Source organism: Calypte anna, chromosome 3, assembly GCF_003957555.1.
Source record: "Calypte anna isolate BGI_N300 chromosome 3, bCalAnn1_v1.p, whole genome shotgun sequence".
NCBI lineage: Eukaryota > Metazoa > Chordata > Aves > Apodiformes > Trochilidae > Calypte > Calypte anna.
The window spans coordinates 70,479,500-70,507,254 of record NC_044246.1 but is presented as its reverse complement, the minus strand read 5'-3'; the positions used below and the strand labels follow the sequence as shown (position 1 = coordinate 70,507,254).

At 38.0% G+C, this 27,755-nt stretch overlaps 1 protein-coding gene across 1 annotated transcript in view; it reads left to right on the top strand.

Moving 5' to 3' along the window:
* Positions 1–26,807, top strand: part of ARMC2 (armadillo repeat containing 2) — a 58,732-nt gene extending 31,925 nt beyond the window's left edge. Inside the window, 8 exon segments of the mRNA XM_030447967.1 lie at positions 2,444–2,589; positions 4,824–4,923; positions 15,124–15,445; positions 16,918–17,040; positions 18,968–19,081; positions 20,493–20,625; positions 22,872–23,029; positions 26,598–26,807. Of these exon segments, the coding sequence (XP_030303827.1) occupies positions 2,444–2,589; positions 4,824–4,923; positions 15,124–15,445; positions 16,918–17,040; positions 18,968–19,081; positions 20,493–20,625; positions 22,872–23,029; positions 26,598–26,755 (1,254 nt within the window). The 3' untranslated portion in view covers positions 26,756–26,807.
* Positions 26,808–27,755: the final 948 nt, after the last annotated feature.

The window sequence follows — 27,755 nt, the reverse complement described above, 5'->3', positions numbered from 1 at the left end:
TTTCTTTTTTGCTTCAGAATGGATTTTATGCAGAAATTTCACAGTACAAGAATAAAAATGTTTGCAACAATAATTGTTTTTCCTTAATAGAGGGCATGAAACAAAGGTCATCTTTGACTCCTTTTTTGTTGCTTCACTTAACAGTCTGATCACATTTATATCAGATATGGTGACAGTTATTCAAAAGTCAAGTCTTTTAAGTGTCACTGACAAGGCTTAACAAGGATTCCATGTTCTTTAATTGAAAAATACTTAAATGTCTTCTTTAAAAATAGCATTTGTCTGATGTTAATTTTCTGTTTGGGTGAATTTGATCTTTCACATGGCAACATAAGGATTAGGGCTGGTGGGGATTGCTGGAGCTAATCGTGAAGCATTTATCCCTGAATCGTGGTGTCTGCTTGAAGTAATCAGAATATCTCTTGAATTCATCTGCTGTCTGGCCAGCTTCTACTATTTTTTAATTTGTACTCTTCAGATTTCACTAGGGTACTAACTGTTCTTTTGTGGATTTATATTTCTGTGAGCTTCTAATTTTTGCTGTCTCACATATTTAATGTGTATGTTATTTTGCATTGCTTTTCCTTTCCAACCTGTCTTTCATTGTGATAAAATTCACTCTCTTTTTGAGGACCTTTGCACCATTATCTGTTGATAAATATATATTTACTTTCATAATCTAATATGTGTCTTCTTGCTGCAGTGAAAAATCCTTGTCTGTTTTTGAACTACACTTTCAATATGTGGCTTTCACTTCATTTTCTTTGTTGTGAAGCTTAGCTAGAGCTCAATATCATCCTAGGCTGACTGTAAATATTTTGTATGCTAATGCAGAATGAAACCTTGTGTCTATTCCAGGAATTTTTCCACCAAAACTTTTGAATAGCAAATAACTTCAGAATATTTTAATTTTAAAACATTTTTCCACTACTGCGATGATTTGTAAAATATCATGACCTGGGAAAGAAAACATACCTAGAACTGTATTTTTGCAGTTGTTTAGTCGAAATAACAAAAACTCTGGGTGTCTTCCTAAAATACAGGGTAGATGCAAATGGTTTCTATGGGTTCAGTTTCTGTTTATTCTGAATATAGCATGCATTTCATATTTAGTGCTGAAGTTAAATCCATTCACATATCACATTCGTGTTATCACAGACTTTTTTTTCCCCTCTGTACCTTGCTTCTCCATTTTGACATCCTTTTTTTTTTCTCCTATGGTTCCATTACAGACTATCTTGAATTGCATTTTCAGTCTTCATTTGTGTGGTAACTAAAACCATGCACACTTTTGTCAAATTTGTTGAGGTAGGAAGACAAAATATAAAAACTGCTGGGGAATGGACAGAGCAGTGAATAGAATCCTGAGCAAGAGCTCCTCAAACCCAACAACTTAATCTGCTCTTTGTCAGACTTCTTTCTTTAAAATTAGCAATTACATATCTCTAGACAAGCAGACCCATTCAGTGATAAAATACTTAATTTATAAAGTTTTTTATGGTTACATAGAGTTTAAGCAGATATTTATTGAGCCATGTCAGACTATGTTTAAAAGCAAATTGGAGTTCATACCCTAGAATAAGGAAAATTTGAAGAATACCCACAGTCACATTAGATTAAATGACCTGACATTAATTTCATAGTAAGGTCTGGTTTAGATCAACAGTGAATTTATATGTCATTGCCTGTCTGACCTTGGCATTTGAATACCCTTATTTTGGAAGATAACCAGAGCACCTGAAAAAATACAATAGCTGATTGATTTTGCATATATACAAGTCACAGATGCTTTACACTGAAAACTCCTTGAAATAAACTGGTATCTTCTGAAAATGTTCTGGATTCTCAAAAATAATCTTGAGGACTTACACTTTTCATTTTTGTACTGTTTGAATACTGGATTTGTCTTGATCTTGATTAACTTTTAAGTATCCCAATCGAAGTATTTTCTATTGTCTTTTAAAATAAATTAATCTTAGTTGCAGCTTATAGTTTAAATTTATATACTGTATTTCTGTGTATGTAATACCAATATTGATTTGCCAGAACTAAATACAAATTTGCAAAATCAGACCTTATACAAAAAAATCACTTTGTCTACAGCATTTCATCTGATTTCCATTTGATGTGTGGTTGTAAACGTGCATACAAGATTTTGAAACATATGAAAGACCATGTTTCCCTCAAAGGAGGAGGTTGCATGCCAGCAAGGACTACTCTCAATCTTTCATTATTAAACAATTATTTCAAGATACACGATTTTGTTACTTGCACATTTCTTGTAGTAATTTATTGGTAGCTTCATACCTGCAGAATGCTAACAAGGGGTAAGACCATCTTAGACATTATAAATGAGTTCTGAGCTTTAATTGAATTTTCAAACCGGTGTGGATTCTGTTGAAAACGTCTGTGATTAATAAGCCTTTAAATATTTTATATCCAGCTGACAGCAACTTTGAGAAACTTGGCTGACTTACCCACGGCGAGACGTCAGCTCCTGTGCAGCGGTGCAGTCCCCGAGCTCTCCGTGGCGCTGGAGCAACACATTTGTGATAAGGATGTGTGCACTTACATTGTCAGGATATTCAGGTACGTAGGGAACACAGCCCTCAAAGAGGGCTCTTCTTGTGCAGAATCAAGCACTGAAATTGGAGGGTTCACATTGAGGTTTTTTGGGGATTTTTGTTTGGTTTTTTTTTTTTGAGCTCTGTGTAGTTTTAGTGATTTCGTATGCTGATTGCAGCTTTATTAATACTGAGGGAATCGTTTAATTGTAGGCATCCAAACTTGGACTCGTTCTCTCTGTGAAAAAAGTTTTGTTGTCTTGTGTCATTCTTTGATCCCACAGATTCTATTTGAGATTTTTAAAGTACTGTTTCTTGTGTTCTAAAGCTGCATGAGTAATTCAGTATTTATTAAAACTATTGTAGGCCGTATTTAAAAAAAAAACGAATGAGAGAAATTACACAAACTTAAGTTATATCAGGGATAGTGTATTGTGAAATATAATACAAAAGGGAGAAAAAGTGATCAGCATTCATTGTTTTGAGCTGTCACAGAGTGTTTGAGGGGATTAATCTGTGGGATCAGGGCTTGAGTGTGCAGATGGAAGCACTGAAAGAATGTCAATTTTATGAGTAGCTCAGTGGCTGCTTCCCAAGATGTGCTTTTTAGAGGGAGATCAGCATGAGTGAATCTCCTAAAAAGATCCTTTTGTCTTCTGAATGTTTCTTAGTCAAAATTCTTCCAGTTACCAAGCACCAGCTTACAATATCCAATGCTTAATGGACTTGCAAACAATTTAAGGATTTTGAAGAAGTTGTGAAATTAACTGCTGGTAATTTCTTCAGGAGCAGCTGGGCTATAAACACAATTTATGAATGTTGTTCTGGATGAACTGTTTGCCATTGCTGCTTTGTTACTGTACTGAGTCATGTTGCCTGTGGCTCCATGTTCATTGAGATTCTGCTATGGACTCCTTTTCCTGTTCAAGCCCTTACAAATCATCCACCACATTCTCCTTGCTAGATGAGCTAAGGTTTGCTTTGAGGAGCAGCTACAGTAAGGGGCTGCCATTCCTTCATATTCCCAGCTAAAACCAGGCAAATCTGGTCCTTTGTCATTTGTGCCACTTGTAAAAGTATGTGCATTGCTTCCCCAGTTCCATGCCACCTTGTCTGCATCTGTCTGTTTTATTTCCAAAAAATGAGTTTTGGCAATGATTACAGCACTTGGAGCATATTTATTTCTTCTAAGGAGAGAGCATTTATTTACTTGGAAAATGCCATGAAAAGTGGGGTAATGGGTTTGTAATTAAATGTGATCGATACTTACACTGTAATTCTGACAAGGACATTTACTTGATCCAGAATTCAATATGGAGCAAAAGTAATTTGTCTTATTTAAAGTTTCCTACTGCTTCATGGTTTTTTTCTGAAGTTTAGTGAACTGCTGGCTCCAAGGGTACAAATTAGCCAGAAAATCAATTTCATTAGCTTCCTGGAAATTGCAGTCACCAAAAAAACAATTAAATTATACTATTCAATACAGAGCACAAATTTGAATTTTGTCTTCTAGTAATATAGAAAGATTATTCTTTTTCTCTCAGTAACTTAAGGCAGTTTGTAAAGAGTATGTTCAATCTATCCCGAATATACATGTCTCTAAGTCTGTAAGTCATGCTTTAATTGGTTATAATTGAACTTCAGCACAGATCCTTGCTGGCTTGGAGAACATGGGGAGTAAGAGGATATCCCAGTTCTCTTACTGTGGTATTTCTGTGGTATCACTGAAGCACATCCAGTTCTCATTTTTCTTAATAGCCAAGGTGAGCAGTGCAGTACTGGCGCAACTGCTGGGCAGGATGCAGGGATAAAATCTGTGACTGCAAGAAGGGGTGTTCTCTATATTTGCAGTGAGGGACACTTTCTGTTGGTGCCATCACTGGGCTTTACTGGGTGTGCATTAGGAAGTGACTATTTCCTCTCCTTTCTGACTTCCCAGGTCATCTTGAACTTACAATTTTTCCATAGAATGCTAGAAGAGCTACTGTTAGTGTACCATGCCCATATGGCAGGCAGATTGGGAAGCTCCTTATGTCTGCTTCTGCCCATAATTCACTGTGGCAAGGACACCTGGGCTTCTGCTGTGCTCTTGTGTAACTGTGTATGCCTCTACTAGAAGTCAGTGTTGGCATTCATTTCATTTTTTCACTTACTGAAAAAAATGGCTTTGGGAGTCAAAAGAAGAGGGATTTTTAAAAAGACATGTTGTGGAAAAAAAGTGCTTTCATTCTTTTTTTTTTTTTTTTTGTACTTTTGTAGCAAACTTTCTTCCTACAATGACTTCTGTGCAGCTTTAGCAGACTGCTCCAGATGTTACATCTTATTTTTAGCCCTACTAAGCAAACACCAGAAGCAGCAGGTCAGTTTTTTTTTCTCTTGATTTTTATATATTAATCCTCTGATGTGTCTGTGTATTATTGTGTATAAGCTTGTTTTCAGTGACCTACTTCTATGCATTTACCAAATAAAAATTTTAAATTGTTAACAGCATTTCTAAGTAATACATAATTGAAATAACTTACAATTAAAATTCTGAGCAATAGAGAACAGGTAGCTGATTAACTTGCCTGTCCTTTGCAAGTGTAGAAACAGTCCTTTGAGTACTTAATTATTTGTCTTAGTTTTAAAAAATACTTTCTAAAGCAAATAGTTTATCTGAATAATTAATAGTAGGAAATTGTTGGGATTTCTCCTGCCCTTTTGTCTCTCAGAAGAAGAGTGAGTTTTCCACAGCTGAGCAATTTGAAAGCAGGAGAAATTTTTTTTCCTTGATAACTGCATAGGGAACCTCTCCTTTACCAGAGAAAACCATATGCTCAGAATACCCAGAAATAAGTGTTTAGGGTATGTAATATTACAAACTGAAATTCTAAGAGTATGCTTGCTACCAGCTTCAGTAGAACATCTTGACTCAGATGTTGCTGTATGGTCCTGTCACATCACAGTGATCATTCCTACATTTACTGGAGCACCAGACTCTGAGAGTCTGGCCAAAGACCAGAGTTTTAAAGATTGCCATGTTGGTAGGAATGGAGTGCCTGCAGCCTATGGCAAGTTACTTGGCTATATTGCCAGGTAAGATTTAAGGAGTAAATAATTTTTAGGTAAAGCAAAGATTTTCAAAGGCGGAACAAGATTTTGAAACGTAGGACATGAAATCACATCAGGTTATTCTTAAAAATAAGGAACTTACCTGACTCTTCCAGCATCTAAACAAGTTTGAGGACATTTAGTTTCCCTATACAACTTATCCCAAGGTTAATAATTCCTAGAGAATTGTTAGAAGGTTGTCTTTTGTGCTGCTATTGTTAAAAGCCATTCATGAAGGTAAGCTGATCAGCAGTGCTGAACAATCTGTTATTTCTCTTACCAAATACAGAAGCAATTTCTCCCCTTCTTGTTTACCTGCCTCCCTGTTTTCTGTGATAGTACACATCAAAAAGGAACAAAGATGAAGTTGTTTTTATTCTTCTAAATGTCTGCTAATTAACATCTGCTACACATCTGAGTATTTCTAGGTTCAGGCTGCTCTAGCATTGTGTAGTTTTCAAAGCCACTCTAGTAAAACACTGTAAATGCTATGTAAATATGAGAAGTATCAAAGGCATGATATTTCTGCTAGATTTATAGTTACTTTTCTTGTGAGCACTGTATTAAAAACTCAACAAATGATGGGACTGGGAATAAGGAGCTTAAATTGAGTATCATCTTCCTCTCAATCTTCATCTGTAATTTTAAGGGAACTTTTCAAGGCTTCTGAGAAAAAAGCTTTCTGTCATAATGAATTGTAGGCTCATATATAAATTTAAATTGTTTCCTGTCAGGTAGTGTTCGGAATTTAGCTTCTCATTTGTCTACTTTATTAAGTGGGCCTGAAATATATCTTTTTTCACTAGAGTAGCATTGCTTTTTGTGTTAAACTGTCAGTTGTTTTATCAAAATACAAATTAGTAAAGAAATAGCTTGCATATTAAAAAATGTTAGTTATTATGTTTTGATGATTATGTATTGCAGTGTCTTCAGAATAATTATTTCTTACTGCAGTTTTTTAAAAAGAATGCAACTGTCAGCTGTCAGCTTAATGAAGCCCTGCAGAAATAAGAAGAGGGACATGGTTAATGTAATGCACCACTTTTTCCATAGTATGTAATAAACACTTGAGCTGTGAGGAGCCCAAATGTTTTTCCTGAGGTGTAGCTGGCACTGCTAATCTTTCTTTTAAGATGCTGTCAGCTAGTGAGTTATTGGGTGAGTTGGTATGCATTGAGAAGAAAACAAGAGCAGTGTGACTAAAATTGTCTGCTGTACGAAGAAGAGGCAGAGAAGGATAGATCAGTATTATTAACTCAAAGCATTAGAAATTCTCAGGTCTAAGAAGTGGTAAGTTTAGAAAGGAAGTGTGTGCCTTTTGTGAGTTTTCAGGTTGCAGAATTTGTGGGAACAGAATTTTTAATAGCAGTCATGGCAGCTAGAAACATACTGTGAGGAAAATAAAAGAAAAACAGCATTCAGAACTTCTGAAGTGCTTTCGTAACTGTGACTTGAAAAAAAAAGTATTAAATATTGTGAAAATAAGCATGTGCACTCGAGATAGGATTAATGGCTCACTCCTACACCACACTGAATTCCACAGCTGCCAACCAAATAGCCTCCATTCTTCTCACAACACTGCAACTTCAGCTCTTTTCTTTTTTTTCCTCAGCTTATTTTTGTCTTGGTTAAGAGTCAGAAGGAACGGGAGAGTAGTAACTTAACTCTGTGAGAAAGACTTTTGGGGAAATCAAGTTGGCCAGACTTGGTAAATTCCATGTGTCATAGTCTTAGGTAAGGAGAGGCATACAGAAGATTGGAAAAGCTGGATCTGCAAGGTAGGATTGAGGAATTCCTTTTTGAGTCATCTGAAATATGTGTTCTATTGGACTTCACTCAAGGGTGATTTTGGAGCTTGTGTAGAGTAACAAAATGTCCTTGGTGGCTGCCACATGCCATGAAAGCTGTCAGAAGTGTTCTCTCAGAGCCTCTATCTTGCAAGATGAGCTGTGCTTGCTTCTCTTTCTATCATTATAGACTTATGCCCACCTCCAGAAATCTTTTAACAAGGTGCTGTCCCTCTCTCCCAGACCATTGCCATCTCTAAGCTTTTTGGATAAGCTATGTAAAGTATTACTTTCTCAGGCTGTGGTTTAAGTTCATAAGTCACAAGGAGACCATGCTTTTGGAACAGGGAGATTGCCTAAATAGGGCAGTAGCTTCTGTCAGTAAGTCAGGCACTACCTGAACTTAGGTGGCCTTTTGGGGCCCTGCCAGCTTCTGTGTAATCTTTTATCAGTGTGCAGTTAGGAGTCTGTTTTCAATCCTAAATGCACAGAGGGTGCAATACTAAAATTTGCATAGGAGAAATCTTTTGCCTGTTGTGTAGAAAAGTCTCTTTATACTTTAGCATAGCCTACTTTTTAAATTAAGAAGCATTTGTCAAGCAGGCGACATTGCAGGATGCACCAGTCACCTGTTCAATAAAAGAATAATCATACTGGATCATATGACAGGTTCCTCCAGCCAATTATCAATACCTGGCAGTGGTGAAAATAAGATGCCAAGGGAACAGTAAAAACAGAGCAAGCACAGAAGATACTCCCTGTGTAAACTTACCAAACCTCCAGCTCTTTTCATTTTGGAAAGTTTCTCAGCCAGCTGTGGTTATTTCTGTATGAAATAAACCTCAGAGAACTTTTCCATGTAACTCTACAGCCCCCCTGCTCCTCTATATAAATTTCTAACATCTTAAACATCCGTTGGCAAGGAGTTGCCATAGCAGCTGCCTATTGCACAAATAATTCCTTTTGCTTCCCTTGAATTTGGCCTTTAATAGCTTTATTTGATTCCCTCTGGTTTCTATATTGAAAAGTTCATGAATATTTAATGCCTAGTCATTCATTTCACACCACTCTTGACTTTCTAGACCTTTATCATGTCCTCTTAAAGTCATATCTTTTCCAGGCTGAATAGTTCATACTTACTTGGTCCTTTCTGATATAGAGGCTATTCCATACCATTTTGCATCCATGGTGCTTTTCTCAAAAGTGTTTAGTCCTGTATCTTTTTTTGAGATGAGGAAACCAGAGTGAGGTAATTAAGATGAGGCCATATCATAGATTTGGGTGCCTGTGTAAGCTTATTACCCAGGAATTCCCCAAATTTTATTTGGCTTTTTGATTTCCTGTAAGCATTAAATCCCCATTAAGTATCTGTCATTAACCCCAAGATTGCTCTCCAAATGGTAATGGTAATTTTATGCGTGAAGGTATGACTGTTTACACATGAATCATTTCATGTTTATCTACATCTAATTTCCATCTGCAGTGTTACTACCAGTTGACTACAAATCCTTTTTCTGCTCATCAGTCAGCCTTCATCTTTACTACTTTGAATAGCTTATTGTCATCAGCAAACTCTTCCACTACACTCACCCACTTTAACATGTTGTTTGTGGCATGTGTTTATGGACAACACAACAGGTCCCCAACACAGAACTCTGTGGAACACCACTGGTTATCTTCTGCCATTGCAGGAGCTGCTGATTTACTCCATATTCTATCCTCTAATCATTCGTGTATACCAAGATACTCCCTTAAAGCATGAGTGTTTAATTTCCCTAGGATTTTGGTGACTGACTTAAGATAAAGTCTCCTTGAAAGCCACATGGCTGGTATCAGATGGGTCTTCTTTACACATGTTCATTGATCCCCAGTTGGGCAAGTCAGAACCGAACCTAGTAGTCTTAAAGCTGACTATCTTTATCTGACTGTCCATTCATTTTATTACTTTTTATGGTTTCTTCTAATTTATCTGGTGCAGACACCAGGGTCTAATTACATTTGGATCTTTTCCTAGTAATAGGTTTCATGTTTGTTACCCTTGCAGTCCTTACGCATCAAGGCCGTTTTGAGAGATTGCACATCACTGTTAGTAATTAAGGCAATTAATTAGTTCTTGTAGAACTGTTGGGTGATTATCCAGTTGTTGTGATTTGTTACTGTTTGTTTTGTCAGTTCCTTAAAATTGTTTGTGGTTGCTTCAGTTCTGGACAGATCCTCTGATGAGTTTTCCCCAGAGAATGTTGTGGCATTGAGATCTCCCCAGTTGCTTTCACAATGGGCATGAATCAATTCAAAGAACTCATCTAGCTTTTCTGCAATGACATTTTCTTCTCTGAATGCTCCTGCTTTATCCTGATCATCAATTAGTTCTGCATATTCTGGCAAGCTTCCTGGTCCTGATATGTTTGAAAAGATTTGTTATTATTTTTACATCTCTTGCATCAGCTAGTAGCACTGCATTGATATACAGTTTTAATTTGCATGCTGCTTTACCTATTTGACAATTGGTTTGTCAGAAACAATCTGTTTAATGAAGAATAGACTGATGGCTGCCTTGTCATCCTCTCTAAGGGGATATCCACATTTATTGGGTTCACTGTACCTGGTTCTGTTCGGCTTTCTTCCCAAATGTGTCTATCAGGTAGTGGATCCCAAAGCGTCTGATAGTCTCCTATCAGCAGCCTTCTGTTTCTGATACTTTTTCTTGTCTCCAAGAAAAAGCTTAATTTTCAGGACTCTTAAATGTCCTCTTAGGATTGCTGTAGAGGGGAAGGTTGGATGGGACCAGATGGGACCTGTAAATGTAAAGAATTTCTCCACTTCGTTCACGGTGTTATTTATTAGGTGAAGCCTTATCTGCCTGCAGTGACTGGCCTTCCTGGCCAGTTTTTTTGGCTGGCTTGTGGAGAACTCTGTGATGAACTCCCAGGATCCTACTCTCTTCTGTTTCAGCTAGACATATAGCACAAATCATGTAACACCCCAAAGCAATGACAGACTCTATTTTAATAATAGAGTCCAATGCTGCAGCTATGTTTTGTTCAGATAACAACAGATTATTTGCCTCCTATATGCTCTGAGAGTATTGTTGATGCTCTACTCAGTGGCATCATATTCTTATGAGTTACTGAAGATTATTTTTATTGTTGTTTTTAGTGGGGATAGTGCTGGTGGTGTATTTCTGTAACCATGGCTTGTCTCTAAAGAAATGTTCCTCAGTGCTGACGTAAGTGTTCTTTGTGCTTTGGTTACTCACTTTTCCCCTCTGTGCCATCCCTCATTTTGACTGAGGACAACAATTTGTGTGACTGCACAATGCATCAGGTCACAGAACTGCTGTGAAGGGGATGTAGTAGTTGACCACAAAACTCCTGTGGTTTTTTCTCCTGTGTTCTGTGTGTGCACATGCATATTAATAACTGATCATTCATTCTCTCTGAATTTGCATTTTTTTCCAGTAGGAAGCATCTCTGAAGGAATTTCCCTACTGTTAAGTCCAAATAACCACAAAAGGTCACCCTTATCCTACAGTATGATTTCTGACAGTATCATCTTCCTAATACTTTGGCTGTGAATTATTATTGTCTATAAGAAATTTTTTTTGTCTATAAGAAAGGGCAGAAGTGGTAAGGAAAGTGCTGAACATGTAATATGTATGCTGAATATAAAATGATCAGGAATGTAGAGCTCCAAGTTTTTAATCAACCAGCCTTCATTGGCATATATTGTAAAAAAACCTGCTGTTATTGTGTATCAAAATACACAAGAGAGTGAATGTGATTATTAGATTGGTAAATGTTAGAATATAGAATAAGAATAATAACGTATTACTGCTTGGTGTGACAGAAATTGTCACTAAAATATTTTGCCTTATTTTTTTATATTAATTTCTACAAAAAATACTGAAAGCTTGGTAACAGCTCTAAAGAGAGCTGCAAGAATCATTAGAGTGAAAAAAACCCACAACCCAAGATTAGGCAAATTAATTTAACAGTGACAGAAGTCAGACCATTAAGCAAGTTCCCTATTAATAGAATCTGCACAAGAAAGACATTTATGTTAGTAGGCCATCCTTTAATCTAGGAAAAAAAGAGATAATAAGAAATAGTGGCTGAAGCTGTACAAATTTAATCTAGTAATAAGAATAAAGATTTTAACAAGGGATATCAGCAATCATTGAAGCAATATCACAGGGAATATGTTTTTCAACATTCTTTTCAGTTCATGATTTCTGAAATGTTTTTTGTGAGAGAATATGTCCTGCTTTTCATCAAATGTTCTCTTGGTGACTCTGCTTGCTTTTCTTCATTGCCTTCACCAGATCTCCAGATGCTCACAAAAATCCCAAGGACTTGAGTTCTTCACTGCTGAAAGTCCCTGAGTACAAATGAACCCTTTTCTGAAAAGTTTACCTAAACAGATCAGATTTTTGAGTGTATAACTTATTGGGGCAGGGTCCTGAGGCATGTGATACACAGAATCAGAAGCACATTCTTGTCATGGCCTCTTCTTCTCAAATGCATTCGTATTTGTGGGTGAAGGAGATTCCCTCTTTACTGATAAAGTACTCCCTGCTGTCACTGGCAAAGCTTCTCCTCTCTTATTTCAGGCTACACACACACACACACACACACACACACTTGAGCTTCATTTTGGGTCAGTTTTTATTTCTGTGTTTGGAAAGGAATTTTGGAACAGATCATCTCCAGGATGGCATAACTACTGTTACTTTATCAGGTTATCAGACCCTCAGACTCTGCAAATGTAAGTCATACTACTTTTTTGGCAGGGTACATAATAAAGCAAAAATAAAAATTGGAAATGAAGTTGAAATTAGATTTGAATGAGCCCTAGAAGAATTTCATAATCCTGGGCAGGTAGTGGAATTTTCACTTCCTTGATTAAAGTCTGTGTAACCTGGAAAGCACATTTCATTTACAGGTGGAGATTCAATAGGAACCCAGCTGATGGAATCTAAGTTTGGTTCTTCTTTTCACACTACCTCTCCCCTTTGAAGGCCCAGATACCATATAGACTAACAGGTACTTGGGTAGCGTATGCAAACACTAGAACAGACCCCGACTCCCTCATTTATCTTGTTTTAGTTAAAAATTACTGACCTGATTTGATTTCCTTTTGTATTACTAAGTAAATGTGTACTGTTTGTATCTCTGCTCATGCTTTACTCTGAAAGACAGGTACATTTTAATTGCTGGGACTCAGCAAGTATATTAGGTACCTTTGCTGCTGGGGCAGTGCAAGGGAATACATTTTTAGAGACAGATAAACAAATCTTTCTTATCACTGATGACATGTATATGGTTCCCAGTGTCAGTTAAATGCTGATGGGTTATGTGGTGTCATTACCACTTTAAAAAAAGATATATCAGCTTCTTCATAGATTATAAGCAAGGGAAAAAAATCAGTTCTCTTTCTACATCTTTTTCTTCAAATTTGTTTAAGTGAAGCTGAATGGTCTTCTATATAACCCTGCATGAGGCTTGGGGACACTCTGTGAATACTATGTCACACACCAATGCCTCATCATTAAAAGATGAAATAACAGGCTGCAATTCCTGTCTTTATTCTGTTTTAAGTGTTTAAACCTCCATATTATATAGATTAATCAGATAAATTGATAGTAAGCATTTTTTCTGTAAGTATGCAAGAATGTCTGAAGTTCTATACGCATTTAATACTCCAAGCATTTGGAGATGCATAGTAATCTCATTTATTACTGATATTTTTTGTTATGTACAGAAAGGCCCATGGGCTTTGTACAAGTTTAGTCTTGCAAGCAATTTCAAAATGCCATTCATCTTTACACAGCAGTTCTAAGCTGCTGTTTCTTACTACATCAGTGCTTACCCCAGGAACATGTTAAAAAAATATAGCAAAAAATCAGATGCACCCTAGACAGAATATTATGCTGCTCAGAAGAAGCTGTAACAGCTTTTCTCTTTGACTCTACTGGTAAAGTTTTCACTGGAAGATAATGAACCTCTGGTAATGTGCTATTAAAACCGGATGTGTTTGGCTAAAAAGAAGTATTTTATAAGTTTGTTTTGCTAGCCTGTAGGTGGAAAGCACAGTTGAGATCACACTTCTCAAAATATCAGTTGATTGCTGTACTGTACCTGTTTGTCTCTTTTCTGATTGGGCAGAGCTGTTGCTGGGCTGATACTGTTTTCACCAAAATTAGAAAGTCAGTATAAACGAGTCAAACTAGACTGCCTGCTTTTTTTTTTTTTTTTTTTTTTTTTTTTTCTTCAGTTCTCTCTCCTGATTCTTCAGTTGTTTGTTTCGAATTCTTAGAGCCTTTGTGAAGTGGGGGTTGTGCCAGCAAAGGTGAAAGCTCTTAGTGGTTACTCAGTAAGAGTGTTCATATAAATTTGTCTTGATGACATTTAGATGCTAACAAAAACATGATGCCTGATGGAAAAAAAAAGCGAGTGATTGTATTAAATACATGGCTGCAAGAACCTATTCCTCATTTAGGAGACTGCCTGCTTCTCAAATTTGAGGGTAGCTTTCACCTTCTTAACCCCCAGAGAATGTTATTGCCAGTCTTTTGTGGCAGAAACTCAGTGATGAAGGCATGAATAAGGATTCAGTGCTTACACATCTTTTTACCTTTAATGTTAATATATATATTTTGACAAGTTGGGCTGTGTCTGGTTAACTGTGTTATTAATACTATGGGGGTTTACAGTATCTGTGAGTGTAACACTTGTATTTGAAGAAAACCACCGTGTAAATTTTTAGCAAAATGTTTGGTCAGTGCATTTACAGTACTTCAGCAGCCCAGGGCAGATGGCTGTGCTGAACTTGAAGAAATGCTGTTCTTTCAACTGTACTGTTAAGGTAAAGCTATGGACTTACTTGTGGGAAATTAGTAGGATTTGATGCAAGTAACAGAGGGAAAAGTTTAAGTGAATTTATGGTTGGTTAGTTTAGGCTTCCAGAATTTTTTCTTTTCTTCTTTCATACAGGTAGGTAAAAAAAAGCTGAATGTGTTTCTGAATGCCGTTCAGCTGAGACTCCCTAATATTGCCTTTTAAAACCTGGCTCGATATATCTCAGTACCTCCAGAATGAAGCAAAAAGATGTTAATTTCTGCAAATTCTGGATTCCACTGAAGGGCAGGCATAGGAAATACTTTAAGAAAGCAGCTTGGTTAAATGATGAGATCTGAAGATACTGTATAATAGAAGAAAGTAGGTCTCAGTGATTATAAGAATAAAATGGTAGCAAGAACACCTAAAATTAAAAAGGAAAGGATTGTGATGGTCTTTGGCCATCACAACTGATATTTGCTTACTTGAAAGATTAGTAAGTCTGGCCCATATGATTATTCTAGTTATATAAAGTGCAGTTTTAAGATGTTTTCAGATTACTGTGGGCTTGATAAAAATAGATGACCTATACTAAGTATATCCCTTTAGTAATTACCCAAATGCTATACTAGTTCTGTCAGATATTTTTGATTTCTTCTGTAAACTGGGTTATGAAAAATAGTAGCATAAAAAATTATTTCTAGTTATCTCTATTTGGCATTTCTTCAATGCAGTTCTGGATGTCCTTTAACTGAATTGTGAAGCAAATTAAGTATTATCTTCTTTTTAAGCAGTTAATAGCTTCTGATGTTTTCTGTGTAATATGCTTTATTTATTTTATTGCAGGATTTGGTTATCCGTATCATCTTCATTCTTGGTAATTTAACAGAAAATAATAACCAGGCCCGTGAGCAATTGTTTAAAGAAAAAGGAAGTGTTGACACCTTGCTGTCTTTATTCCAAACCTACCATGAACTTGATTTGAATGCACAGAAATGGTACCAGGAAAGAGGAGGGGAAGAAAAAAAACACCCAAAGCATCCTTCAGAAGCAGAAGATGTTCTGATAAAACTGATCAGAGTGATGGCCAATCTCACCATTCATCCTAGTGTAGGAGCAGCTCTAGCTGCTGCCCATCGTCTTGTAGAATTACTTGTTACAGTACTAGGTAATAAAATTTATGTTGTGTGTGTTATCTTTGTTCAGTCTGTAAAGAGAGTTTAGATTTTTTCTACTTGACCTTCTTACCTAGGTAGTGCCATAAATAAGTCAGTTCCATTGCTAAAATAACAAAGTCAATCTACAGATGTTCATAAATTGTTTTCTATAGAAAGCCTGTTTGAGGCAGTGGAATGTTGCTGTTTTGGAAGTGACTTGTTAGTGTCTGGGGAAAGATCTGGAAGTCTCATTCATTCAGTGATGAGATTTGCAATATATTCACTGAGGATAAGGAAACAAATTTTTATTTTCAATATATGTCACTGAGGAGTAGTATATAAGGAAAGTCTCTTCTTATCAGGTGCTACATGCAGGTGTTTGGTGGTGTTTTGGTTTTTTTTTTGTTTGCTGGTTTTGTGATTGTTCTGGATTAAGCATTCTTTTTGTTCCCTGCATGTATAACTTTCAGCCTCCTCAAAAAGTTTCCTCTTATTTTTTTCTTCTTTTTCAGATTTCTAGCCTTTATCTCTTCCACATGGAAGGGAGTGTCCCTTTTCCTCCAAGCAGAGGGAAAGGGACTTGATGATTCCTTTGTAAATCTAATTAAAAGATAAGACTAGGCTGTTTTCCAATAACAGTTTAGCATTGACAAGATACATCTCAAAGAACTCAGTGTATTTTAGTGTCTGATGAGAACATTAAATGTTATGTAAAGACAATCAGCCTGATTATATGCTGGTTTACCAGTTTCAGCCACCAGCCTTTGGAGCATTAGAGAAGGCAGACTCACAACATTTTCCATTCTGTTTTCAGTCCTGTAGGAGCTTCCAGGGTTGGAACTGTCTTCATCATTGTTTAAGTGCTTCTGAGCCCCAAAGCTTCTCTGAGCCACCCTTCCCTCTTCCTGAGCACTGTCTAAGTTTACTACAAAATGTTCTCTCACCCTATGAATTTATTGTTCTTATTTCCCTCACTCTTCTGAGGCCAGAAACTTCACATAAATTAGTATATACAGCTTTCATACTTGCTGGTGTAATTTTACACTGGTTAACATTCTGTCAGGAACTCTAAGAGAGTATTTCAAATACTCTTGAGGAAGTACTTCATTTTTTCATGGTACCTGAAATTCCAGTATAATATCCCTTGGTATTTCTCTGTGTCTGTCACACAGGCCTATTTCTGCATGTGGTTCCATCTTACAATAGCAAATAGGATCTGTAAAATGTATTAAGTAACTTGATTATAAACCACATTGACTCAGTCACAATGATCTCTGTAGATGAGGAGCTTGAAAGAGTAACTTTGTGTCAGCATTTTTGGATCAGGTTTTACTCTTAGCTTCTGCCATTTTACTGAAAAGCAGAACAGTTGGCTGTGATAGTGGTAAACTGTGTTTATTTCTGAGCTATAATGCAATGCTAAGTCAGACTCACCTGTGTGTGTGTATCTATGTATGTAATGTGGTTGTTTTCTTACCATCAGAATACAAGTCAGTTGATGACTGCCAAGAGTTGGTCATCAATGCTGTAACAACAATCAACAATTTATCCTATTACAAAGTGAAGAGTTCTGCTGTTCAAGACAAGAAGCTACACATTGCTGAAAGTAAGGACTTTTGAACTAGTACTTTTTACGTAGCTTTTTGAAAGTGGAAGTTATTCATGCTATATTTTGACACTACAAAAAAAAAACCCAAAACCCACTGATAATGTTTTGTCATATCATATTGCAGGAGTATAAAGTTATTCATAAGGTTTAATTCTTCCCATAATGATTTCTCATTCTTTTGGAATGTATTTCTATGACTTCTGTGAAACAGTAAGGTTGTTGATAAAACCCTTTCTTTTCCTCCCGAGAGAAATTTGCCATATTATTTTCTTTTTAGCAACTTTTGCTGGACTTGTTCAAAATCAATATGCCCAAACTGAAATAATCATATTGCATTTTAATTCTAATAAGAGTATGTTAAGGTGTTTTTTTTTTAGTATCTTCTAGTCTTGCAAAATCTGATTTCTATCTGTTTCTGGCTTATAAATCCATTGGCAATACAGGATATGTGTGATTTTTCACCCTTCTGTCAGTATGGACAATAGTCATACTTTAGTGATGTGCAGGAACTGCACCTGAGTTCTGGGATAATAATAATGATAATTAGTAATAATAATTAATAATGTTATAAACATTGATGATGTTGTAATAATTAATAATGTTGTAAAAAAGGTGGAGAGTCTGTATCTTGCATGCATCTTACTGCCTAAATAGGCAAAACATGGGAGAGAGCAGCCTGAAGTTCACACAAGAGGTAGAATAAGGAGTCTTGGGCAGTAAACAAAGTGACAAAGTGCTCTGACTGGTAGACATCATACTCTGTCTAGGTAACAGTTCTGCTGTTTTGTCATGATTCATTTTGTCACTCATAAGACAGCTGTCTCTTATTGCTAGTCAGAGAAATGTGGAAATAAGTGACTTCTCTATCTATCCCATTTGCTTTCCCTCTCCTGTTTTTATTGCTGGCCTGTGGAACCAGTCCCATCACCTTTCCTCTGCCTACACTGAGGAGAGAGAAAAACTTTTGATGGAACACCAGCAGGCATCATTCCTCAGGAGACATTTTGAGAACACTTGCTGGTTTTGGTTGGACCCCAAGGAGGAAAAATAATAATTTTAGATGTGTCGTCAAGGCTTATTCAGTACTGCAGCATTTGAAGACAGAAGCAATGGGAACAAAGCCAACCTCTTTTCTCTATTTTTTTCTCTCATTTTTCTGTGATAGAAAGATTAAGAGCTCACTGATTTGAGTCCTTTAGACAGTGGACTGGTTTCAGTGGTTCACTGCATGCTCACAGAAAACTGATAGATGTAACTCCTGTAGCATCACTCCTTTGCTGTGCACGGAAAACCTACACGATGGTAGCTCTTCTTTGGAAATGCTGAAAGTCTAATTCAGTCTTCTGAAGTTTTATATGCTAATCATACGGGAAACTGCTAAGCAGGAAAGCAGCAAACAAGTAAATGCTTCAGATCAGGGACGATGTTAACTAGCTGTTGAGAAAAAAATGTGTTTGCTTATTATAGGAGCACTGGAAGAAAACAGAGCTAATGTCAGAAAATAATTAGGAGAAGAAATAGGAGATATCCTACCATAAGACCATCTGTTGATTTAAATCAGTTCCCTTGGATATTACATTTTTTTGTTGTCGTCTTTCTGGATTTTCACGTGAGCCCACTGTATAGCAAAACTGGCTCACATTATTACAGCAGTGCCTAGGCCATCTTCGTAACTCCTCATCTGTTCCTTTGAATTTAGCCCCATCTTGGAGCTCTTTGTCTCATCTTCAAAGCCCTACAAAATTTAGTTCTTGTTCTACCATCTGCTCACCCCCTTCACTGCAATGAGAGTTAGATAACTATTGCCATTTATTACATTTATTGCTGTTGCTGCTTGCATTCTGATATTTATTGATAAAAAGCCAAGCACATGTTTGTGATATACAAGTAATTGTTTTAATTTCACTTTTCTGCAAACCAATAGTGCTTTTAAAACTCTTAATGAGCAACAATATGGATGGAGTTGTGGAGGCCATCAGAGTGTTTGGCAATCTTTCCCAGTATCATGAGATCTGTGACTTCATCATACAGAAAAAGAGTGAGTTGAATTTGCATTTGTTGGAGTCCTGTTTTTAAGTGTCCATAGTTCTAAAATGGAAAGGCTGCTAATAAGCTGTTTCAGTTAAAGGGTAAAAGCAATTTTCTGGGGCGTTTTGCAAATTAGGCATATATTAGAATCTAATAGTAGTCATTTGAAACACCATATTTCTTTTCATTAAAATAGAAATATTGCAGTAGGAGAAATGTGCCATGGTGTGCCTTCATAAAGGTAAATACTACAAAAACTCTGTTTTCCCCTGAAGATTATTATTCTGACATTTCCATTCACTCCATCAGTTTCTCAAGCCCTACAGGGTGGTAATGATATGATACATAATGAAAATCCAGCTTAATTATAATTCAGGTTCATAATCACAAGATTTTGATTCCCATGTTCAACAGCTTCTTAGCACTTTGTATTGCGTGTTAGGGATGTTTGACTGCCTCAACAAAGAGACCTCCTATTTGCCTCTGGGTGAAGTAAGGTGCAAGTCTTCTCAAGTCCTTTTGCTTTGGGTGTCTAAAGAGCTTTGGGAAAAGTGGTAACTCCTTGCTATCCACAGAAGGTGTGTCACAGGTTTAATTAAACACCAGTTCACAGTTATTTTTTTGCATCCACCTGCTAGTGCTCGAAGTGAGGCGATATGCCACTATATACAGTCCCCTGTTTCAAAAGAGTGGGCATATTGACACTTCTGGAGGAGCAGGTATTTGAAAAGGAAGAACAGATGCTGAACTGGTTGATAATGAGCTCTCTCAGTCAAAAAACTCAGTTATTCACCTTAGGGAGACTGTAGTGGGGGTGTGCTGAGCTCAGGGAGAGTGGAGAGGCTCCCTCTCCATCAGGCAAGACTGACTCCCTTGCTGGGGTTGCCTTCCGCTGCCTACCACAGTCATCACTGCCTACAGAGAGGTGCTGTGAGGTGCTGCACACCCAGTGTTGGCTGCTTGCCTGTCTCCCTCAGGAGTCTCAGGCTGCAGCAGTCCCAGTCTGGGACAACCATGTCATTTGCAGGGGTAAGAACTTCCCTCTCCGAGTGCCAAACCCCAGCAGTTTCTGCTGACACTGCCATTGAAAGGAGGGTGATGCTTTAAAGAAATAACCTGTAATTCAGTTCAGTGAACTTATTGTCACCTGACTGGATTTTCACATTACTTTGGTGCCTTCTTATAACTAGAATTTTGTATGCGTTGTTTTGAGGAAAGCTGGTGTTCAGTGTGGTGTAATAATAGCTGTTACTCTGGCTCATATGCCTCTACTGCAGATGTCACAGTAATATGCTACCAGGTTAAATTTTTGGGTTGGATATCCTGTATCTGACTGCTTTCTAAGTATACACATTTATGCTATGATGCCACTGGTATGATAAGTCCATCTTCCCAGTAATAATGTTTCCTTTACAATCCAGTATACAAGTTTGTGATTGCTCTACTTGATGCCAAGAATCAAGATGTCTGTTTTTCTGCCTGTGGAGTTCTGCTCAATCTCACAGTAGATAAGAACAAACGAGCTCTTCTCATGGAAGAAGGAGGAATTGGAAAGTAAGTTCCTGATTATGTTTTCAAAAAAAGGCATGTTCCACTAGTTTGGCCAAAGGGTTTCAAACAGATTCTTTTTGTTGCAGCCAATAATTTGTAATAAGGATAAAATACTTCAAAGATACTCAGCATTCTTTAAGAAAAAGCTTTTTGTATTCTCTCAGATGCCTTTTTAATGGAAGGATTACAGTGGCTTAGCCTATGGCAGAGCCAAGAACCATAGAATAACTTCCCAAAGATTCTTCTGATACTCACAGAGAAGAGAGTGCTGTACAACAAAGCAACTAAGGAATGGCTTTGTAATAGCTGCTTATGCTTGTCTTAACTGGATTCTATGTGGCCTACAATTATTAGGCAATGTGTATCTGTTGTGAGTGCAAAAATTAAGAACTACTATACCCCACATGGTCTCTTGCAATTTCTGTAACTGTAGCACTGCAGGAAGAACTGTGTGAAGCAGCTGTGTCCAGCAGAGAATAAATAGGTACTGAGGTTCCTCTCTCCAACAGTTCAAGTTTAAGGCACTTATACTGTAAGTGGTATCAGCTCTTAAAAAACCGCCATGGATGCAATACTTGTGGCTTTGATGTTCAGATAATAGCGGTTCCAGCTTAATTGGACAACGTGAAAGATCATGTTCCTACACTTGTAAAGCAGTTGATAGAACCCACATTTATGAAACAAGATGCCTAACTTTGAAATCCTTTCCTGTTTGTACATCACATAATTACTTCTTTTATAGACTGTAGATAATGCATAGTCTGCTCATCTTTTCTTCCCATATTCCAGTTAACTTACAAAATATAAAGCTGGAAAAGAATAAAAATAAGTTACAGGTAAATTGAATAATAAATGAGAGAAATTTCAATTTTACAGATTATTCTGCAGAATGTAGAATTATATTGAATAGAGAATTTTCTATACTTTGAAAATCTGTGAAGAAGAAAGGAAGGAAGGAAGGCCAGTTAACAGTATGGAATAAATCTAGAGAATTTAAAAGTGATTGTTAAGGAGGTCACCCTGACTGTGCCAAAGCAGCTCTGTGTATTTTTGCAAATGAGGTTATTGTACCAATATATAGTGGCCCTAATAAAACAAGGAATTAGTCTCATCGGTGTTACACTTCAAAAAATTAGGGCAAGTTCTTTTGGCTTTTCATTAGATACCTCCTGGTCTTCCACAATGACTGCCTTCAGAGAGAAAAAGCAAACCTCTTTTTGGTTGCTTTTCAATTACTGCTATTTTCAGCCACACCTGAACGTAAGAGTTATCCCTTGTTCCCTTTACTAATCACCAGATTATAAATCTCACAGTGAAGCACAGAAATGAGGCAAACAGGGTTGGGAAAGAGAACAGCAGTGAAGGATTACTATTTGAGAGGTTGCTAGGGACTGCAGGTGAAAAGCAATGTTCACAAGTCCTGGGGCAGCAGAAGTAAACACTGCTGCTTGGAACTCTGGATGGCTGCTGTACATAGCTGGGACAGGCAGAAAATTACAGCTAGATTTTGTAGTCCTGCTTTCAGTCTAGCCTGCATTTGGTATCTGTAAGGAAGTGAGATTAGAAGAAAGGTCAAGAACCTAATGGTCCTTAATAAATGGCATTTCTGAGAGGAGAACATTGGGAGTGCAGGCTGAGGAAATACAAGAAGGAGCAAGATCTGCTAAATAGTCAGACTTCACTGAAAGTAGAAGGTAATTCCAGGAGTCATGGAAGTAAAGAATTCCTTTGGATTTGTCTTCCGATCAGATCCTCCCTCTGATGTGTAATAGGCTGGACATTCTGACTGAAGCTTTTTCTGCATTCATACCATCTTTTCCAGATGAATATGAGATGCCTGGTATGGTTTAGCTCACAGTGCAGTCTCTGCTCTAGTGGTAGCTGAGGATTTGGGGCAGTCACAGATAGTCATGAAATTTGTTGGAATTGTAATGTATTTGAGATGTTTCCTTTTGTGCCATATATGATTCAAATTGGTCAGTTGGGTTAAAAAGTTACAGGAAATGGACAGATGCAGGCAAGCTTATGCACATCCATGTAGACAAAAGGCATGTTCACATCCTTCAAGAGCTACACAAAATGAAAATGGGGAAGCTTTTGAGAAAGAAAGGAGCATCCTAAATTTATCAACATAGAATTTTCCTGCAAACTTTGGTGTAGTCTGCATGCATTTCTAGACTGGCTAGATTTTAAAGGGCTCAGGAGAAAACCACACAGGGCAAAACACTGTTTTTGCTTGATTCTTACAGGTTAGTTGACTGTTTACGAGACTTTGGGCCAGCTGACTGGCAGCTGGCTTGTTTGATATGCAAAACCCTGTGGAACTACAGTGAAGACATCACAAGCGCAGCCTCATGCTTTGGAGAAGATACTGACACGTTGCTGGTGCTACTCACATCACTGTTAGGTGAGATTCATCATCTTTGTCTCTTTTCCCATAAGAGAAATAGGAGGAGCAAATTCAAAGCTGTATTAGTTTGGGAAGTCTGTTCTGCAGGTTTAAGTCACTGTCTGATATAGACTGTCCAGCAACTGAGTGGTCTTAGACCATCAGCACAAACCACACTTTTCACTGGACATGAGCCCCTCTGCCCTCAAAGGTCACTGCAGGTATTGACAGAAGTGGAGGCCTAGTTCTGATGCACCTGGTTCCTGCATAGCACACTCCAAGCAGTCTGGGGATTGTGGCTTTTCCTCTTAGTTGGAGGGCTCTGTGTTGCAACCAGCTGAGCTTGATGCTTGTGATAAGAATCCCTTGGCCACTCCCCTCTTCCTCATCACAATCTCCTTGTGGGCAAGGACAATATCCTGACAATTTCTCATCGGCTCCCTAAAGCTAGGGAGGATGTGCTTCTCCATAAATACATGTGGGAAGGTGTCTCCAAGTGAATGTTATGATACTGATTCACATTCCCAGTTGGATCTTTTCATCTGCACGTTTATGCATGCTTCAATTTTTACAGAGTTTAGTTGCTGTGTATTAGTCCCATAGTCACTACATTTAATTTTCCTCCTTTGTTTTGTGAGTGCTGTTTTGGTTATGATTTTGTTTTGGTTAGGTCATTTGCAATTATCTTTTTAAAAAAATCTTTAAAATTAAAGTTAAATTGAAGCAAACCTTAACGAATTTTGATTTGGTTTTAATTGGAAATCTACTGAAGATATATGCTTGCTGAGGAGAAGGCTGCTTGTTAGTCAGACCCAGATAGAAAGTGAAATCCCTGTGGTCTCTTTTGTTTTTAGACAATCAGAAAAGTGGGTGGATTTGTGAGGATTTTTTTTCCAGTTACAGCAGAATTACTGTTACCTAGTGTTGTAATCATTTCTTGCATTGCATTCCTTGCCATGATAGAGCATATCTTAATGCAGGCAGTAATCCCATCATCAATTTAACTGAAAATTCAAGTTCATGTATAATTGCAGTTACAATTGCAATTGTAATGCAACTGTAATGACAATTAATTAGAAATAGGTGAGGATGAAATCATATGGCAAGTCTTCACACTGTAATCAGAAGAGTAGCTGTAGAAAGTGCATCCTATTCACTGAATCAGGTTTCTCTGTGTGTCAAGAGCCAACAAGTTTTAGTAATAGCAGCTGGTTAATATTGTCCTACATCTTCCTCCTCCCATTGTATCCAGTGACAGCCTTGAACTGTCATTGCTCTGATTCCATCATTCAGGAAGCAGGAGGCAACAGCTGACAGCCAGTGGACTGTACTTAAGCATCAGCACACCCTCAGGAAGCGGAAAAAGTGGAGCACAGCACAGCAGACACCTCACTTCACCTGCTGTGCTTGGCCTCCTCCCCTTTATTTCTCTTTCCCCCACCTGGCCCAAGTTGACGGAAGATACGGAAGAGCCAAAAGGGAGTGGAAATAGCCTGAAAAGATGTTGGGCCCTAGAAAGGCTGGACGAAAGGCACCATTTATTTTTCATTTTCCCTGCCTGATGCCAGCAGCCTGGGAGGCAGTGGCTCTGCTTTCCAGTGGCTCTGGCATTTTCGTTCCAGCTGCACTTGAACCTCATATCACTTCATGGGGTCAGAGCTCCTGGAGATTTGTGTTTCCAGGCCCCTGCAGTAGCTTTGCCTTGTCCTGGTCCCTCAGGAGAAGCAGTGGAGATAAGCCTCTGTCTTGAGAATGTTCTTCAGTTTGGTCATTCATTGAAATCTCCCTTCTCAAGCTCTTTTTCCAGCCTTCTTTTATGCTCAGCTTTACCCCTGGTATCAATATAAGGAGGTTATGGAATTTCAGCACATGTGAACTCTTACGTGGCATGATGCAAGTTTCCAGGACTCCTGGTCCCTGTCTTGTTGGAGATGCAGGGATGGGTAGCTCTTGCAGACAAGCCTGTACTCTGGTTTTCATCTTGCCCTACAGCACTCAGACCCAGTGTGCTTGTCTTGTTCCTGGGCTTGCAGCCAGTTCATATGCTGTTTGGCCAGTACCCAATTTTGCTAGTTTTGAGGAGGGTCATGGGAAAATTAAATTATCTGAGGATGCACAGCTTGCATGTGGGACACTGATCCTCCCTGATCCCCAGTATTACTCATATTCTGCTTTGGGAAATTTACTGTTTAGCTTCAACACTTCAGCTTTTCAACTGGCTCTGACCCTTGTTCTTGTGGGCTGGAATTCCCAACCTCAGTGATTCCCTAAACATTCAGTCAACTTGTAGGGGGCACCTCTGTGTACTAAAAAGGAGAAATATTTCTTGCTCTGTGTTAGAAGATAGTTATTTTGGGTAGAAGAAGCATTTCAGGAGCAGACAAAGCAATTCTGTCTGAAAAAAAAAAATATCCATAATTTATCTATCTCTGCTGCTGAGGTTGTTTCTCTGTATGTTGGGCTGCGGGTAGGACAAGAGCTAATGGGTAGAAATTGTAATACGAAAAATTCCATTTAAGTACCAGGAAAAGAAGTTTCCACCATGGGCAGGGGTCAAACACTGGAACAGACTGCACAGAAAGGCTGTGGAATCTCTGTCCTCTGCATAGGGCAATCTTTTAAGTGGGAATAGCTGTTGTTTAAGCATCTCTTTTCTAAACAAAATTTGACTCAAAATGTGTGTAGCTGAAGTTTCTCTTTGGCTCCAAGTTGTCTTTTACCTGCTGTGAACATGCAGTAAGCTCCCTTATGGAATTAATTATTTAACAGATAGTGGATTTGATACCCTTTCATAGTCTAGGACAAAGATAAGTCACAATGCCCATTGTGTGCAGGATTATATCTTCATTTAAGGTCCACTTATGGCCTAATGGCTGGCAAATATCCTACTATTAAACTATATGAAATAATTTTTTTTCAGCATTATTGGCTGTGTTTGCAGACTCCCAGTTCAGGAATGTGCTTCTGGTTGCAGACTGATTTCTGTGAGGGTTTGTTTCTTGGTCACATCCAATGCCAGGCAAAATGGGGAGGGAGGGGCAGGTGAATGAGTGATGACTTCTTTTCATTCCTAATTTTACTTGTATCTATTAAGAGTATCCTATTATTTATGAAGTTTGTGAGGAAGGGAGGGCACCAGTAAGGCAGTAACCAATGTGGTTCTTATTCTTTAAGTAGGTCTAGTTTGAAAGGATCTTCATGAACCAGATTAGCAAAGCAATTTGCAACATAGTTATAGTTAAATGGATATGATTACTTACATTAGCAAACCTGCTGTGAGTAATGTTAAAACCTGAGTAGTTTCCACTCTGACAGTCACAGTAAATGCTTGATCTCAGAGGCACAGTTTAGCTACATCTGTGAAGTGTTAGAATAACACCCTGCAATACCATTTTTACTCTTTTACTGACCTTAACATTCATTATTTCCAACTAAAGTGAAGTCAGATGGCGATGCTTAGTTAAACATGAAGTTGTTATTAAGCCATCAGCATACACAACTGAGAAGTTTTATGTGCTATAGTCAAAAAAATACAGTTGAATATATTTTTATTAAGAACTGATAATAATATTGTTCTTGATTACAGATGAAGAGCTAGTGTTGGACTGCAGCCTTGAGAGAGATTTAAGGGACCACCACAAACTCTATTGGGAAAGAGAGTTCAAACCTATGGCAGAAAAGCTTCTTGACAGAATCCAACGCCATCACTCCATTCTTCCCACTGTGACTATTACTCCATTTTAATCAGTCATTAGTTCTCTTGGTTGTATAGATTGTACAGTTTTATATTTATAATATCCCTGCATATTGCTACTGGTAAGCATGTTGGAGAGCATTGCAATTTAAGTTTAAAATCTCAGTAAAGCCTAGCATGTATACACTGGATACTGGTTTGGGGGATCCTTGTTTGAAATTTTTGCGTGTGTAATTTTTACTACATATTTGAGCTGATTAAGCAGCTTTTCAGTGTTATTTGTTGATTAATGACATAGTTTCTCGGCTGGGAAACTGAAACAAAACTATTTGCTGAACTTTCTGTTTTTTAAGAGGTGAATTACCTCTGAGTACTAGGACCCCTGAGGTTTCAAAAATGCTGTGTACTATAAAAGAATGTTACATGGTAAGGGCTACATCTTATCTACAGGATTTGAGACCCTTTTACTTTATGTGGAATTGTGAGACAGTAACGCAAATGCTTTTGAGGCATTCTTCTGTGTTGTATCATAGGCTTCACTCTTCAGATGGAATGCTGTCAATGGCCAGGGGGAAAGTGACTCCCTTTTCCTTTGGAGATCCCCCTTTCTTTACCTGATGTTATTTGGCTGGGATATCCCAGCTCCTGCCTCTGGGATATAGGCCCAGCTGTGCAGGAAAGAGATTTCCTGAACTGGAAGTTCACATCTTAAAGCAGAACACTCATGTAAAAGAAGATGAGCCAGCAGTGTGCCCAGGTAGCCAAGAAGGCCAATGGCATCCTGGCCTGTATCAGGAACAGTGTCGCCAGCAGGTCCAAGGAAGTGATTCTGCCCCTGTACTCAGTGCTGGTGAGGCCACACCTCGAGTACTGTGTCCAGTTCTGGGCCCCTCAGCTCAGGAAGGAGATTGAGGTCCTGGAGCGGGTCCAAAGGAGGGCAACCAGGCTGGTGAAGGGACTCGAGCACAGATCCTATGAGGAGAGGCTGAGGGAGCTGGGGCTGTTCAGTCTGGAGAAGAGGAGGCTCAGGGGAGACCTCATCGCTCTCTA